The following is a 17,225-nucleotide window of genomic DNA, read 5'->3' as shown; positions in this document are numbered from 1 at the left end:
GGACCTTCTCAGAAATGAGAGTCCGCCAGGGCCTGTTGAAGGAGTGTCTCTTAATAAAGCCCATCATAAATACTCCACTCTCAGAGATCGGGCAGAAAGCAGAGGTCCCTATGACCTTCCCAGAAAATGTATTATTTTGTCCTGAGATAAGGAAATCTTTTGACACCTGCCTCTGCCTTCACCCTCTCTTAACAGAACAACATCAAATGTAGGGAGACCTAGATGTCATTGAACATCTCCCTCTTTACCACCAAGAAGCAGCAGTAATCAGCAGTAGGTTCCATGAAGCTGGTCCAGAGGGTTCTGTTCATCCTTATATCCCCAGGACCAAGCACAGTGCTCAATCAACATATCTAGCTTTCAGTAAAGATGTGCTGCATTAACTAATTTTAAAGAAAATGGACAACTGTTAGGTATCCATGAGTGAAAAATGAGTTCCTTCCTCCCTCCCTTCCTTCCTTCCTTCCTTCCTTCCTTCCTTCCTTCCTTCCTTCCTTCCTTCCTTCCTTCCTTCCTTCCTTCCTTCCTTCCTTCCTTCCCTCCCTCATCCCTCCCTCCCTCCCTACTCCTTCCTTCCCCCCCTCCCTCCCTCCTCCCTCCCTTCCCCTCCTTCTTCCCATACCTCTACATATTAGACACCAAGATTCAGATCCCTCCCCAAACCAAACAGACAAATTCCTGCCCAAGCGGAGCTTATATTCCAGTCCTGGGAGACCAACAGTAAACAAGTCAGATAAGAAAAAAATACAATGTGGACAAAGGGTTAGCAAATTCCTCTCCTCATCTGCTTGAGAGTTTGACTTTAGGTTAACTTTCCAATTCTGTATTCCCTAGAAACCTAGTCAAGATAAAATGTCAATTATGTTGCTTATATTAAAAATTACCCCGGGGGGGGGGTAAAGTGTGGGTAAAGGGGGTCAAATATTTGGTAATGGAAGGGAACTAAACTTCGGGTGGGAAGCACACAACACGGTACAGAGAAGCCCCCATGCCACCCGCCTGCAGCGGAGAATGACCTCCCGGTTCTCCTGCTGAAGCCAAGGACAGAGCGGCATGGGAGCGCTGCCCTGCTGACCAGTGGTACAGCTTTCAGAGGGCTCAGGACTCACTCTCAGGTGCCAGCACTCAGGAAGGACACTGAGAGCAATTACCTGTCCCCACAACTCATCACTGAAAGTAGCCTCCGTGTTTGTGATTAAAACTGACAAAGATTCCTTTGTTTCTACACTCAAGTATTGAGGGTATGAAGGGAGGAGCCAGCCCTAGTATACATTATACATCTAAACAAAACAGAGAATTGGCTGATACTTTTTATTACATAATAATTACCTCTAGACTGGCTTATAAGTGTAATGTATCCTTGGAGCTAGCTGCTCAGTTACTAACTGTGGGTGTGTGCAGTAGGGGCCTCGTGGTAAGACGTGGACTGAGTGTCAGAGGAGGACATACAGGTCCCTGCAGGCCACCGACGAGGGCGTGACCCTGAGTAAATCATATTGCCTCGTTTATTGACTGCTTCCCCAACCATGAAGACAGTGGTTGGGTCAGAGCACACCCTCACAGCGTCCCCCGAAGCTCCTCCCCTTTATCAACTCCTGACTCTCCCGGGTTTCCACGCTGGGCCCTGGGCGGACTGCCCTCTCTCTGTACTCTCTGTCTCTCACTGATCTCATCCGGTGCAGGGCTTCAAATGCAACCAATCTGCTGAGGCTCCCAGTCTACAACTCCACGCCACCCTTCCCTCTGTGCTCACACGGCTTCCTAGCTGACAGTTCCACTTAGACATACATCTCGCAGGTGTCGCAAATATATCATCTCCAAAGGCAAATCCTTGCTATTCCCATTTCCAAATCAGATCCCCTCCCCATTCCACCTAACCAATTCTCGAGAAATCCACAGACTTCTCTATCAGCCTTCACTCCAACCAGAGCGGCCTCCTTCTGCCTGGCAGGGTACACAAGCCTCTCGGCACAGGGCCTGGCCTGCAGGGGGTTTGGTCAGCTGTCCAACAAGTATTTATTAAGTCTGGCTATGTGCCAAGAACTGTGCTTGGTGAATTTAAGAAACATAATCCAGGTTCTCAGGGTAAATATACCATATTTCCCCATGTATAAGATACACATTTTTCCAAAAAAATTTGGGGTCTAAACACGGTGCATCTTTTACACTGGTTGTAGATTTTTTTACTTGCATTTCCCACTTTTTCATGCTTGTTTTTGCGCTCATTGTTGAAGACAGTGATTTGTCATCAGACCCAGATGAGGACAAGCTAATGGATGGGAGTTTTGACAGTGATGAGGAGTTGTATGAATTTTATGATGAATAAAACTTAAGTTCAATAACTTTATGTAATACATTTTTTTTCAAATTTCGGGCCCTAAAATTAAGGTGCGTCTTATACATGGGAGTGTCTTATACATGGGGAAATACGGGTCTCGTGAGGGAGACAGATAATAAGCGAGTAAACCAATGAATATAATTACAAGCTGTATTAAACACTGGGGAATGACTGGGCGCACTGAGAACAAGTAACAAAGGCCACGTGCTTATATGGGGTGCTCAGGCCAGGCCTCCCAAGGACGTGACATTGAGACTAAGACTTGCAGGAAATAGTGGCATCCCAGACCCAAGCCTCACTGGCAGTTCTGGCTGCAAAGACTCCAGTGGGAGGGGGTGACACTTCTCTTCTCCTTAGCAGGCCGAGGGAGCCCCAAGTGAGGCTGTTCTCCTAGGCAAAGAACACCTCGCGCTACTGCATCAGGCTGGTCAGCCCCCTCCACCTCTGAACGACTGACCTGGCCACCGGTTACCGGGTGTTACCCATGCCAACTGCTAGCATCTTCAGCAGAGGTCGCTGGAACCAGCAGTCTTAGTGCTGTCCTTGGAAACTCGGGTGGTGTGAGGCTCAGCAGTCAGACACGAATGGAGGCCGGCTCCCTGGACTTCCACTGTAGCAGGAGTGCCCGCCGTCCGGTCCTGTCCAGCTGGCCACCAGTGGGCATCGCCGTGGTGGGAATGACAGCCTACCACCTGCTGTTTGCCCGATGTTCCCCCCGGTGTTCCCACACCCCTGCTCTGGGGCAGGAGGGATCAGCCCCATGTTCCAGATGGAGAAACCGAGTTCTGACAGCCGGGCAGATGAAGGGCTGGTTCTGAGCCCAGGTCCCGGGCCCGGGCTGCCCTCCGCCATGCCTGCTGTGGGCGAGGCCACCCGAGAACCCTGGAGCAGCAGCCCTGGTCCTCGCAGGCCGAGGCTCTGACTTCACCCTCTGCAGAGCCCAATCAGGACTCCCATCCTCAGCAGGCCAGCCGCTGCCACCCAGAGGGAGAAGGGACCCAGCTGCGGAACAGATGTGCGTGTGTCCTGAGTCGGACTGTGCCCAGAGGCACCTAGGGCTGGAGGCAACCAGAAAGGGACTGGGGGGTGAAAGGACGGAAGAGAGAGAGAGGAAAAGAGGGGAGGAGGGACGGGGGAAGGAGAGAAGAAACAGATGATCTATGACATGCTGTAGATGAGACATGAGGAAAGTGTGATGAGAAAACACCAACCAGCAGAGGCTGGGACTGTCCCCTGGCAGGTCTCGTCCTAGGGGTCAAGTGCTCCCTCACAGAGAGGCAGGTGCCGGACGAGGCCACTGTGTGAGGGTCTGAGTGGCCATGTCCCCCTGCGGTGGTGCAGAGCTAGGACAGAAGGCAGAACCCGGAAACCAGGTCGCCATGTGTAAAACGGGCAATGCTTACACCACCCACCCCACAGGTGGCAGTGGACACGAGTGAGAGGTCGCCATGAGGCTCAGGGCAATGAAGGAAAGGCACTCAGTACATAAACAAGTCCCTGGGGTCTCAGGGGACAGGAGGGCCCGGGAACCAGGCCAGGCTCAGGCTCTCTCTGACAGAGACTCAGGTTTTGCCAGTTTGGTGCTCATTCTTGAAAAGGTGGAGAATTATAAAAGCCTAGAAGTAATTACTGTAACTCATTAAGTCCTCAGGGATGACAACTAAACAGCTGAATATCTTTAAAAATATTTCTATAGAAAAAAAGTGCTTTATCAATTTCTATCTCTCATTGCAAAACTCTCCCCTATCCCTGAAAACCCGTCAAACCTGCCCATGACATCCTCCCAGATGCGTATTTTTAAAGTGCAGAAAAACAAAAACAGAGCGAGACAACCAAGGAGCAGACACATCAGAGGTGGAACTAGGGGGAGTCATTGGTGCTTAGGGACAGCAGCGACCTCCATCTGTCTCCACTTGCCCTGCAGAGATGCCCCTGCAGTCTGTCTCCACTCGCCCTGCAGAGATGCCCTGTAGTCTGTCTCCACTCGCCCTGCAGAGATGCCCTGTAGTCTGTCTCCACTCGCTCTGCAGAGATGCCCTGTAGTCTGTCTCCACTCGCCCTGCAGAGATGCCCTGTAGTCTGTCTCCACTCGCTCTGCAGAGATGCCCCTGTAGTCTGTCTCCACTTGCTCTGCAGAGATGCCCCTGTAGTCTGTCTCCACTCGCTCTGCAGAGATGCCCCTGTAGTCTGTCTCCACTCGCTCTGCAGAGATGCCCTGTAGTCTGTCTCCACTCGCCCTGCAGAGATGCCCTGTAGTCTGTCTCCACTCGCTCTGCAGAGATGCCCCTGTAGTCTGTCTCCACTTGCTCTGCAGAGATGCCCCTGTAGTCTGTCTCCACTCGCTCTGCAGAGATGCCCTGTAGTCTGTCTCCACTCGCTCTGCAGAGATGCCCTGTAGTCTGTCTCCACTCGCTCTGCAGAGATGCCCTGTAGTCTGTCTCCACTCGCTCTGCAGAGATGCCCCTGTAGTCTGTCTCCACTCGCCCTGCAGAGATGCCCCTGTAGTCTGTCTCCACTCGCCCTGCAGAGATGCCCCTGTAGTCTGTCTCCACTCGCTCTGCAGAGATGCCCCTGTAGGTGTCCACTGACAAGTGGCCCCAGGTGTGTCTCTTGGGCCCTGAGGAACCCTGATGGCACTTGGCTTGTCCAGAACCTCCCAGAGATCTCTCCTTCCACTCATAGTTCGTGTTCTCAAAACTGGCCTTCCCCCTCAGCGATCTCTTGCTCCTGCTGCACAATCCCGGCCTTCAGAACACTGCAGCTCACAAGGACCCTGTCGAGTAGCTGACCCAATGCCGTCCTTGGCCTTTAGAACCCAAAGGGAAGGGCGAGAGGACAAGAGGGCAGCAGAGGCTTCCAAATGAAGCAGTCCCTTAACTTTGGCTACATCAGTGGGAATCTACTTGTACTTGGGTACGATGAGAAACTAGCCAGTAAGCAATTCCCGGGACGTAACCCATCCTCTAGTGACAGACACTAACCCTCATCCTCATTCTTCCTGGGCTGGACTCAGGCAGCCCATGTTTCCCGGCAGGAGGTCAGAGCCCAATAGCCCTGCCTCTCCCTCCTGGAAGAAAGCCTTCAAAGACGTTACCCCGCCCACCCCTGTCAATCTCACACAAAAGCTTTCAGTAGAAGGTATTGGGGTGGCACCCCTGGGAGCACCCGGCGGGTTCACCCCTGTCTCTGGACTTGCAGCTCAACGGCAACGTGCTCACAGGGTAGAGGGAGGGAGAGCAATAGCCGGGACTCCCCTGTGATGACCTCCATTTATTGGGAAAAGGGAGAAGCAGCAGCTCACTTGAAAATACTCCACGTTCCCTCCCTTCTCCCTCTAAAACAGCAAAGAAAACAGAACTGAAAACTCAGCTCAGGGCACATGCACTCACTCAGAGGATCTCAGTCGATGGCAGATGAGATCAAATTTGAGCACATCTTTGTGCCAAAGCCATCAAGCCATTCCAAACCTTGGGGCGTTCGCTGTGGACTATGCCAATCTGTGGCCTCTGGAGCGAAGCAGGCCTTGTCCACAGTTCAGCAGGATCTGGAAACAAGGCTTCACTCCCAACAACTGGAAACCAGCTGCATGGGACCCTGGGCCACCAGGAGGATGAAACTCTCTCCACGAGCTGAGCCCCAAGGTTTGAAGCTCGCAACAATGAAGAGGGAGCAACTCCATTGTTCATGTATCCAAAGGCTATGCTACGGGACTATTCCTAGAGGGAGGGCACAGGCCTTGGGGCCTCCCATGCGCAGCCTAGGAGCAGCTACGGAGGAACGATACCTACTGTTGGTCTCCATGCACATCTATCCTGCAGCACAATGTCAAAACAAGGACAGCTGAAGAGGTTTGGAACAGAGTCACGGCATTTCTCATAAGAGCAATATAAAAAGGAAACAAACATCAAATGCATTAGAGAGCTCTACACCTTCCAGGCTCTTAGACCTTCCTTCAACCCTCTCCAAGTAAAAAGGGCTCGTATGGCATCACAGCCACACTCACTGTCATAAAAACCATCTGAGACTTGGCAAGTCCAATTCCCTGAGCTGATCAGCCACCCCAAGGAAGAGAGCCTGTTTCCAATTCATCGCCTCTTCCCGCAACAAAGGGGAAGGCCTGCGCAGCACCACTGCCGAGGCCAAGGGTGGCGCAAAGCTCCCAGCAGAGCCCTCTGGTCTCGGTGCTCCATGCTGGTGACTCAGACTCACTAGGAGCCCCTCCCTTCTCCCGCCGTCTAATCTTACGGGAAAGTGAGAGAGCCAGGTGGAGAACAGACAAAAGAGCCTATGTTCATTTTTTTTTTAATTTTCAATTATAGTTCATATTTAAAATTTTGTTATAATAACTAAACTGAAGATAGCATTATAAGGCTTTCTATTCTCCTTCTTTAGAAAAAAATGAAGAAGGCTTACCCATTTTTGAAATAGAGGACATGGGCTCTCTGAAGTCCTGTTTCTAGGAAAAAACCTAGTTCTTGATCGTGGGGAGCAGGGCCAGGCTTAGGGCTTCTGTTTTGAATATTAGTAAGTATTACCTAGAAAGGGAGAAAATCGGAAAACTAATCAGATCCACATCCAAGTGTACTTCCTTCAAACCCTATCGCTAAATGCACTGCACGATTTGCAGAATCAACTTCCCTATGCGGACACCGGTGCATGGGCCCTGGTGCAGATGTGCCAGGGTTGGGGCAGCAGAGAGAACAGCTTCTGTGAGACAGGAAGCAACCAGGCAGCCCAGGGGCACGTGTGGGCCTCCGGCACCCGGGGCCGAGGAGTGAAGGGCGCTGGTGCGTGCCCGGTGCCAGGAGAAGCACCAGACTGGAGTGGCTCCGCTGAGTGCCAGGATGTTGACAGCGAGGCTGAGTGACACAGAGCAGGTCCCAGCAGCGGGCAGAAGGAGTCACCATCCACCAAAGGCCCAGGTCACAGACTGGCAGATGGCAGCTTCAGCCCTGTGTGAGCTTGATGGGCTCCAACAAGAGCTGAGCAGTGCTATGATTGGCACTGACCTATCAATACAATTAACCAGGGAGGGCAAACTCCCGGCCACCAGAGCGAGACTGTGCACTGAGCAGCAGTCCTCTGTGCTGTGCTCAAGGGGCGAACTGAGAAAAGCCTAAGCTTCCTGTCTTCCAGACTTGACCTCTGGTCAACAGATAACAAGGTTACAAAGTTAAATTTTTCGCCTTGCAAGAAAGACTCCCAACTAATCAGAAGAAAGGCTTGCAAGCTGCGTGGGTCGTAGTGAAGTACACACAGATATCGACCGTTACAGAGGCGACTCTCTTTCAATGCACAGGTCAAAGCATTTGTCAGACAGAAGCCACTTGTGGCCCATTAATAAGTCACAGGAGTGCTCTCCAGACACACTGTCCACATTTGCTGAAATTTGAAGAACAGCAGTTCTTCAGAGACCTAATTGTTCACCAAACCCCTAATATTCTAGCGATTTTGAAATTATTTCCCAAAATGGAGTTGAAGCAATTGCTGGTTCTCTAACTTGCAAGATTTGGGGAAAAGAAAAGTAGAAAGCACTCGGTGAACAGTATGTTCTGGAATGAAATCCAGGTGGGCAGCCCTTGCATTTGAACTGCATCCCAGCATCTTATCAAAACCGCCTGGCTGCTTCACGACTTAGCACTTGGCTCTGCAAGCACTAAGAGGTGGGTGTTCCTCCTCGGTCCTGAACGTGTGGGAGTTTCTGGCTCTAACGCAGGCCCCTCCCCCACCCCTCCTCTACGTGATGAAGAGGCACAGAGTGGGGTCCTGAGCACCTGTCCTTTCTCCCTTCCGTCTCTCTCCAGATGATATCATCCATTCCTCTGAGCTACATGCGGCCAACTCCCAAATTCATAATCTCTAATCCAGACTTTCCCTCTGAGTTTCCACTCATATAATCGTCTACTTCCTCGGCGTCTCCACTTGGAGGTCCAACTCTGAACCTCTAAAAATTATCCTTCATATGCTTTTGAGAATAGTTTCTAATTTAAAGAATACCATGATTCTTTTAAAGCAAAAACAATTCAGTATAGTACAAAAAGAAAATTTAAAAAGCATCTCAAAATTCCGCCAAAGAAATAACCAGTTAACTCTGAACAATACTCCAGATATCTCTGTATACGTATGTATCAAGAGGAGAGAAAGATAAAAAAATCATTTTACAAAAACTGAGACTGTGTTCTATATGTCAGTTTTAAATTTAAACCATTACATTTAATTTTAATTGAATTTGATAGAAGAAAATAACCAAAGTAATCACTCCACTTCAGAAAATGTGGGTTTTTTCCTCACATAGTTATTTCATAAGAGGTCTCTCCGAAGTTAAAAATATCTCATATGAATTATATGTACGGGGAGGGGGAGCGATGAGAGGAAGCAGGTGAACCCCTTTCACCGACATATTTCAGTTCTATGCCGTATCTGCTGATTCATAGTAAAATAAGGAAATTAGCATATTCATATTTCCTATTATCTTCCACTTTGCCTTCTCTTCAGCCTATTTTTGTTATATTAGTTTTTATATTGCCAAATCATTGTCTTTGCATCAATTCTATATTAAAATGCATTCACTGTTTCTTAAATTCTCTGTTTTGAATCAATTCTTGGTTAGTGGGATACTGCCCAAAAGGGCTCACGGTGCTACCGGCCCTGAATTCTTACGTTTGGGAATGTCTGGCTCTTGTCTTGCCTCTATTCCTCTCACCCTGACTGGGAACGATGCCTGGATTTCACACTTTCCCCTCTCAGAGCATGGCAGACGGTTCCCCAGTTTTCTGACACTGAATGGTGCTGTGGAGGACTCAGAAGCCAGCCTTTCTGCTCTCCCCATAGACAATCTGCAGGCGCAATCCTTTCTTCCCTGAAGTCTAGAAAACCTACCAGGACCTGTCTTGCCATTCATCTCTCTGTGTCACTTCTTAGAAAACAGAATGAACTCAGTCTGCAAATTCAGATCTGTAGTCTAAAGTAACGTGCTGGAGTCAGGCTGCCACTCTGGGCTCAAAGCCTCTCCAGACCTCAGTCTTCTCGGTGGTAAAATGAAGATGGCAACAGAACATGGCCTTAGCACGGTCTTATGGACGAAATGAGATTTTCTTCCTTTCTAACATAAGCATTTACATATGGGCATTTTGTTTTATACATCTTGAAGCTCTATTATTAGGTATATACACTTTTAGGATTAAAAGGTCTTCCTGATGAATTGACTCCTTCTATTATGTAATATCTCCCATTATCTCCTGTAATATTCCTTGTCCCTAATTTTACTTTCTGATATAATATAGCCATTCTCACTTTGTTGTATTGTTAGCATAGTATATCTTTTCACTTCCTACCTATATATTAATATTTAAATGGTTTTCTTATAAATAGCCCATAGTGAAGTCTTGCTTTTATGTCCAATCTGAAGATTTCTGCCTTTTAGTTGGAATGATTAGACCAGGGGTCCCCAAACTACGGCCCGCGGGCCGCATGCAGCCCCCTGAGGCCATTTATCTGGCCCCCACCGCACTTCCGGAAGGGGCACCTCTTTCATTGGTGGTCAGTGAGAGGAGCATAGTCCCCATTGAAATACTGGTCAATTTGTTGATTTAAATTTACTTGTTCTTTATTTCAAATATTGTATTTGTTCCTGTTTTGTTTTTTTACTTTAAAATAAGATATGTGCAGTGTGCATAGGGATTTGTTCATAGTTTTTTTATAGTCCGGCCCTCCAATGGTCTGAGTGACAGTGAACTGACCCCCTGTGTAAAAAGTTTGGGGACACCTGGCTTAGACCATTTATGTTGAAGGTAATTACTGACATGATTAAAACCATCTTGCTAGTTATTTTTATCATCTCATATGTTCTTTGTTTCTTTTTTATTTTTCATTCTACCTTTTTTTTTGGGGGGGGGGGAATTGATGATTCTATTCATTTCCACTCCTTTTTTTTTTTTTTTGTATTTTTCCAAAGCTGGAAACGGGGAGGCAGTCAGACAGACTCCCGCATGCGCCTTACCGGGATCCACCCGGCATGCCCACCAGGGGGCGATGCTCTGCCCATCTGGGGCATCGCTCTGTTGCAATCAGAGCCATTCTAGCACCTGAGGCAGAGGCCATGGAGCCATCCTCAGCGCCCGGGCCAACTTTGCTTCAATGGAGCCTTGGCTGTGGGAGGGGAAGAGAGAGACAGAGAGGAAAAAGAGGGGGAGGGGTGGAGAAGCAGATGGGCGCTTCTCCTGTGTGCCCTGGCCAGGAATCAAACCCTGCACACCAGGCTGACGCTCTACTACTGAGCCAATCGGCCAGGGCCCTTTTTTCTTATTTTTTAGTGGTTGTCCTAGGGCAGGGGTCCCCAAACTTTTTACACAGGGGGCCAGTTCACTGTCCCTCAGACCATTGGAGGGCCGGACTATAAAAAAAACTATAAACAAATCCCTATGCATACTGCACATATCTTATTTTAACGTAAAAAAAAAACAACAACAAAAATAGGAACAAATACAATATTTAAAATAAAGAACAAGTAAATTTAAATCAACAAACTGACCAGTATTTCAATGGGAACTATAGACCTGCTTTTGGCTAATGAGATGGTCAATGTGCTCCTCTCACTGACCACCAATGAAAGAGGTGTCCCTTCCGGAAGTGTGGCGGGGGCCGGATAAATGGCCTCAGGGGGCCGCATGTGGCCCGCGGGCCGTAGTTTGGGGACCCCTGTCCTAGGGTCTACAAATAGCTGTTTAGCTTATCACAGTTTATCTTCAAGTAATATTATATTAATTCATATATAAACATCTTATAACAATGATTTCCAACCTTCTTCATCTCATGGAACACATAAGCTAATTACTAAAATTGTGTAGCACATCAAAAAATATATTTTTGCTCATCTGACAAAAAATATAATTTTGATCGATTTACCAAAACATTAATATTACCTACCCTTTTGCTCCAAAGTGACTTTTAAAAATATCAGTTTTTCTTTGTGTTCACTGCAGAGTTATTTACAATAGCCAAGATTTAGAAGCAGCCCCAGAGCCCAAGCTGTGGTACATTCACACCACGACTACTGCTCAGTCATAAAAAAGAAGGAAATCTTACCTTTTGCAATAGCATGCTAAGTAAAATAAGCCAGTCAGAGAAAGACAAGTACCACATGATTTCACTTATATATGGAATCTAATGAACAAAATGAACTAACAAACAAAACAGAAACAGACTCATACAGATACAGAGAACAGACTGACAGCTGTCAGAGGGAAGGGGGGCTGGGGGAAAAGGTGAAGGGATTAAGTAAGAAAACAACAAAATTCACAGACACAGTCAACAGCATGGTGATCAGCAGAGGGCAGGGGGTGGGGGAGGTGGAAGAGGGTAAAGGGGGATAAATGACTTGGGGGGTGAACGCACAATAACATACAGACGATGCATTACAGAACTGTACACCTGAAACCTATATAATTTTATTAACCAATGTTACCCCAATAAATTCAATAAAAAAGTTTTTTTTAAAAATCAGGTGCCTAGGCCCTGGCCGGTTGGTTGGCTCAGCGGTAGAGCGTCGGCCTGGCGTGCGGGGGACTCGGGTTCGATTCCCGGCCAGGGCACATAGGAGAAGCGCCCATTAGCTTCTCCACCCCCCCCCTCCTTCCTCTCTGTCTCTCTCTTCCCCTCCCGCAGCCAAGGCTCCATTGGAGCAAAGATGGCCCGGGCGCTGGGGATGGCTCCTTGGCCTCTGCCCCAGGCGCTAGAGTGGCTCTGGTCGTGGCAGAGCTACGCCCCGGAGGGGCAGAGCATCGCCCCCTGGTGGGCAGAGCATCGCCCCTGGTGGGCGTGCCGGGTGGATCCTGGTCGGGCGCATGCGGGAGTCTGTCTGACTATCTCTCCCTGTTTCCAGCTTCAGAAAAATACACACACACAAAAAAAATCAGGTGCCTATACTTGTATATAAGGACTTCTGGTACCAAAAATTAACCAGTCAGACACAATTTTATTATGTGATGTGACCCATAAGATGCAACTCTATTATATGACCTCTATATTTATAGTTCAAGACAGGAATTCACACTGGGTGGCTATTGTTGTGTTAGCTGTTGTCATTTTTTTATTTGACAATCTAAGGAAAAAGAAGTCAGTGTCCCTAACTAAATAGTCAGGTATTGCATGTTTTAAAAATTCTTGCAACACACTGGTTGAAAATTGCTGCCTTAAAATATGCCCATTTCCTCCCCTATCCTTTTTGCTATTGTTGTCAGACATTTTACCTTTACGTTATTAATCCCAGCACCTCAGGGACAGGGCTGTCCTCAAGGGGCCCTTTCTGGACATTTCCCTCCTAGCTCCTAGAATGCCTTCCCCAGACAAGAGCCACTAACTTCTACCCTGAGGAAAACTTTGAGCATTATTATCAGGAATCTAGACTGAGACCAAAACTGAAGTATGTGCTGTTAAACCATCTTAATAAATAAGGTCATCTACCCAGCTCCCCAATCAGAACTGGGGAGTGAGCCTGGCACTCTGACTCTGACACCTTGGCTATTGCCAAGCGCACCCAAGCGTTTCTCAGACAGGTCTGAATCTATCCATTTCTGAAACCGTTACTTCCTCTAAGCCACCGTCACTTCCTGTTAGATTTCTCCAACAGCCTCCTAAACAGAGTCTCCACGTCCTCTCCTGCTCTTTACTTCCCTTTCCCTCTCCACAAGCAGCGTGAGCAGTTGTCACCTCCTCAGAAGGGACTTCCCTGACCACATAACACAAAATAGGCTTGCCTCTATTATTCTCTCCTAATATAGTGTCCTATTCTATTCCTTCATTGCATTTATCCATGTTATTTTCAACTCGGTTCCTGGCTGTTGGCCTCCATGGCGCTGCGACTTCCACAAAGTCAGGCACCACATCTGTTCCATTTACTAATATATCCAGTGTCTACTGCAATGTCTGGTGCAGGGTAAGCATTCAATACATGCAGAAAATGAATGAATGAATGAATGAATTTGCAAGGCCCATCAGAAATGCATAAACAAAGCAACAAGAAAGTAACCTACTATGCACTGGGCACTTTGGAGGTACACACGCTATCTCATTTACTCCCCCACAAAAACCCACTGACAGACACATTATTATCCTCTCTTTACCGAAGGGGAAACTCAGGCTTTGCTCCACTCAGGGAGTTGCCCAAACCACATGGCTAGCAATCAGAGCTGGTGCTGAAACTCGGATCTACCTGACTCCGCAGTCCAGCCCCTCCCTTCGGTCCTATCGGTCTCTGTCTGCTTGCGGAACGCAGTCCAAGGGACAAGAGGCGGGCTGCCAGGATGCAGCTTTAGGTTAGAGAAGGGAAGAACGGGAAAGGTGCAAAGGGGAGGCAGAGAAGACAGCTCAGCTCAGGTTGCACCCTGAAGTCTGAGCATCTTGGATTTAATCTCTTCCTCACAAAGAGGAAGAGATTGTATATAAGGACTTCTGGTACCAAAAATTAACCAATCAGATACAATTTTATTATGTGATGTGACCCATAAGATGCAACTCTATTATATGACCTCTATATTTATAGTTCAAGACAGGCATTCACACTGGGTGGCTATTGTTGTGTTAGCTGTTGTCATTTTTTTATTTGACAATCTAAGGAAAAAGAAGTCAGTGCCCCTAACTAAATAGTCAGGTATTGCATGCTTTAAAAAAGTCTTGCAACACACTGGTTGCAAACTAAATGCAAACTAAAACTGCAAGTTACCACCTGACCCAGCAAACCCACTTAGGCTTATACCCGGACACATGGGCCTGGGCAGGAACAGTGCTTGGCGGAGCGGAGGCCACCACTTGTCCTGTGGATAAACAGTCCCTGGGAGAGGAGGCCAGCAAGCACTCTTAGCGAGTGCAGCTGCTCCTGTATAAGCACACCCTCCGTTGAGGAAGTGTGACAGACAGCAAGGGGGCGGGGCGAAATACTTTCGGTCAAAAGCCCCAGGTTCAAGATCTGGTTCTGGCATGCCTGACACTGTGAACTTGGAGAACTCCTCTAATCTCTCAGACCTCCACTGTCCTCATCTGTACAATGGGGTCATAACACATACCTCCCACAAACTGCAAATGGGAATGTGAACATTACAATCCTTAATGGAGGTATATTAAAGAGTTACCTTCAAATAGGAACAAAATAAGGCTATATTCCAACAACTTTCTTTTTTAACATTGTTTTAGAGAGTCTGGAGACAGGACAGGGGAGAGATAAAATAAAAAATATTAGAAAGGAAGAAACAACAACAAAAATCATTCTCCTGCCACATATTCATATTCTTAGAAAAATGAAAAGAACCAACTCCATTTTTATTAAAAAAAAAAAAAGTTTAAAATTGTGCCTAATAATCCTAAATTGTACTTAAAAATGGAAAACCTGATTTGGGAAAACATTCAGAGTAAATATGGTAAAGGGTTAACATAGTTATGATATAAAGACTTTATTCAAATTATAATAAAAACAGCACATCCCTAAATTGAACAGAGAATATAAACAAACAAAAAATATATAACATGGTTAAACATAAAGTTACCATCTGACCCAGCAAACCCACTCAGGCATATACCCAAGAATGAAAACATCTGTCCACACAAAATCTTGTATAGGAATATTTATGGCAACATTTTATAATAGTCAAAAAGTGGGAAAAACAGAAAAGATAAATGATAAAATGATTAATGCATACACACAATGTAGTATATCCATAAATGGCCCCATTATTTGGCAACAGAAAGACTGAAGCACTGATACATACTGCAACATACACGAAGCTGAAGACCTATGCCAAGCAAAGCAGCAGCCATAGAAGACCCGAGCTGTGTGGTTCTATCCATACGAAATGTCCAGAACATACAAATCTACAGACTGGGGAGAGCGGAGGCAAGTGGGGAGTGACTGCTCGTGGGGACAGGGTTTCCTCTGGGGGTGACAAAAATGTTCCGGAATTAAATACTGGTGATGGTGGCAGAATCCTGTGACTATATTAAAAACCACTGAAACATACAGTTTAAGTGGGTGAATTGTATGGTATGTAAATTATATCTTATAATGCTGCAATAAAAAAAAAGGTAACTAGTAAACAAATCGAAAAAAAATCAACCGGTCTGATGGTCAAAGAAATGCAAACTAAAAACTGCAAGGCACGATTTTCACCGATCAATTCAGCAAACTGGCTTTTCTACAACAGCAAGCCTGTCAAGATGACAGAGAAACCACTACCCACCTGCACTGCCAAAGACAGAAGAGACCGGTATGACTTGTAGTAAGCAATTGGACACACTATGTAGTAATGAGAATGTTAAAAAATACCCCACTTCTAGGAACTTGCCCTTAAGAAACAATGAAAGCAAAGGAAAAGCTACCTGAAGGAAGTTGGCACTGCAGTATTATTTATTAACAACAGGTTATACCCAGCAGCAAATTATATCATAGAGGCCATCCACTGATGAAATATTATATAGCCTTGAAAACACTTTAAGGTTTTGACATAATGTTGAGTGAAAAAATACAGATGAAAAATACTTTATTGCTATAAACTTCTCAGGGCAAAGAATGACTGAGAATATACAAAAATGAAACTAAGCTACTGTTCTTTACAGGTTTCCAGACTTCTCTAAGTCAGCTTGCAGTGCGCTGGAGCCTCCTGTTCCTGCCACATACACGGCAGCTGGACATCCGAGCACCTGGCGGCCAGACCGGGCCCTGACACCCACTGAGGAGGTGTCGTGCAGATGTGCTGCTGGAGCCTCCTGTTCCCGCCACACGCACGGCAGCTGGACGTCCGAGCACCTGGCAGCCGGACCGGGCCCTGACACCCATTGAGGAGGTGTCGTGCAGATATGCTGCTGGAGCCTCCTGTTCCCGCCACACGCACGGCAGCTGGACGTCCGAGCACCTGGCGGCTGGACCGGGCCCTGACGCCCGGAGGAGGTGTCGTGCAGATGTGCCGCAGGAGGCTTGTCCCGCTGCCGTGGCTGCGTGACGAGGCCGGGGCTGGGAAGGGGGAGGGAAGAGAGGCTCTGTCCTTTCCTTACTGTCTCACATTTTACAGCCAAAAGCACAGCTACACGGACACCCAGGGTCACACCCTGCCTTCCCCAGCAGCAGTGAGTACTTTTCCTACGGCATCTGGTTTGAATTCAAGACACACAGTAACTTTAATCTGATCTAGCTCAGAATTCAACACCTCAGCCATGTCACTGTAAATGCTTCCTGTTGGGAGGACAGACTACACTCAGGTGGGACCACGCTGACCACCGAACAACTCCCCAGGGACAGAGGGCTTCGGAGCTGGACCATACAATACCAGGGGTCTAGTTGTTTCTTTCAAAACTCTAGCACTGGAATGGCCCCTAAAAAGCCTGTGGGTGTCCCATAATTTAATACTGCCTTGTTTTCTAAAAGAAGGTGTAAAGGAATGAACTGTCAGCAGAAGGTAAATTCCGCCCTGGCACTGCCCGAGAAGGCCGCCACCAGCTGGCGGCTGGCGCGTGCAAAGGCCAGGGGCAGGATGATTTCATTTGCCAAAAGCAGGGATCACATTATGATATTCAAGGGTGAAGTCATCGTTATTCCTATCCCTGCACCACCAGGAGCTTCTCGCGGGGCAGATAATGTCATTGACTGCTGCCATCACGCCACCACCTGAACACAAACTGATCGTGTCCTTTCTAATTCTATCTGCTCTGATTTGATTCTTTGATTATTTTTGTGCACAATCTCAGAGGTGTGCTTTATTACCTTCAGAGAACAGATTATCAGAGCAAGTTATCAATAGATGTCTCTGTAACCCTAAAATGACAAGGACAGCACTAAACAAATCTTTAGTGCACACAGCTTTTGTGCATTCACATTCCGGCCCCATGTCTGGAACACGGCAGGAGA

At 47.3% G+C, this 17,225-nt stretch overlaps 1 protein-coding gene across 7 annotated transcripts in view; it reads right to left on the bottom strand.

Moving 5' to 3' along the window:
• The window catches only part of TTC7B (tetratricopeptide repeat domain 7B), a 255,976-nt gene that overhangs the window by 181,378 nt on the left and 57,373 nt on the right, over positions 1–17,225 (bottom strand). For 4 of the 7 annotated variants that reach the window (XM_066344074.1, XM_066344076.1, XM_066344077.1 and 1 more), the window contains exons 5-6: positions 6,752–6,873; positions 6,127–6,150 (exon numbers count right to left, since the gene is read on the bottom strand). In XM_066344074.1, coding sequence (XP_066200171.1) covers positions 6,127–6,150; positions 6,752–6,873 — 146 coding nt within the window. The remainder of the gene's footprint in view (positions 1–6,126; positions 6,151–6,751; positions 6,874–17,225) is intronic. The other 3 variants (XM_066344075.1, XM_066344078.1, XM_066344081.1) reach the window with 1 other exon arrangement.

This window comes from Saccopteryx leptura, chromosome 6 (genome assembly GCF_036850995.1).
Source record: "Saccopteryx leptura isolate mSacLep1 chromosome 6, mSacLep1_pri_phased_curated, whole genome shotgun sequence".
NCBI lineage: Eukaryota > Metazoa > Chordata > Mammalia > Chiroptera > Emballonuridae > Saccopteryx > Saccopteryx leptura.
Note: the sequence above shows the minus strand (reverse complement) of the source record. Positions and strands in the feature narration are given on the sequence as shown.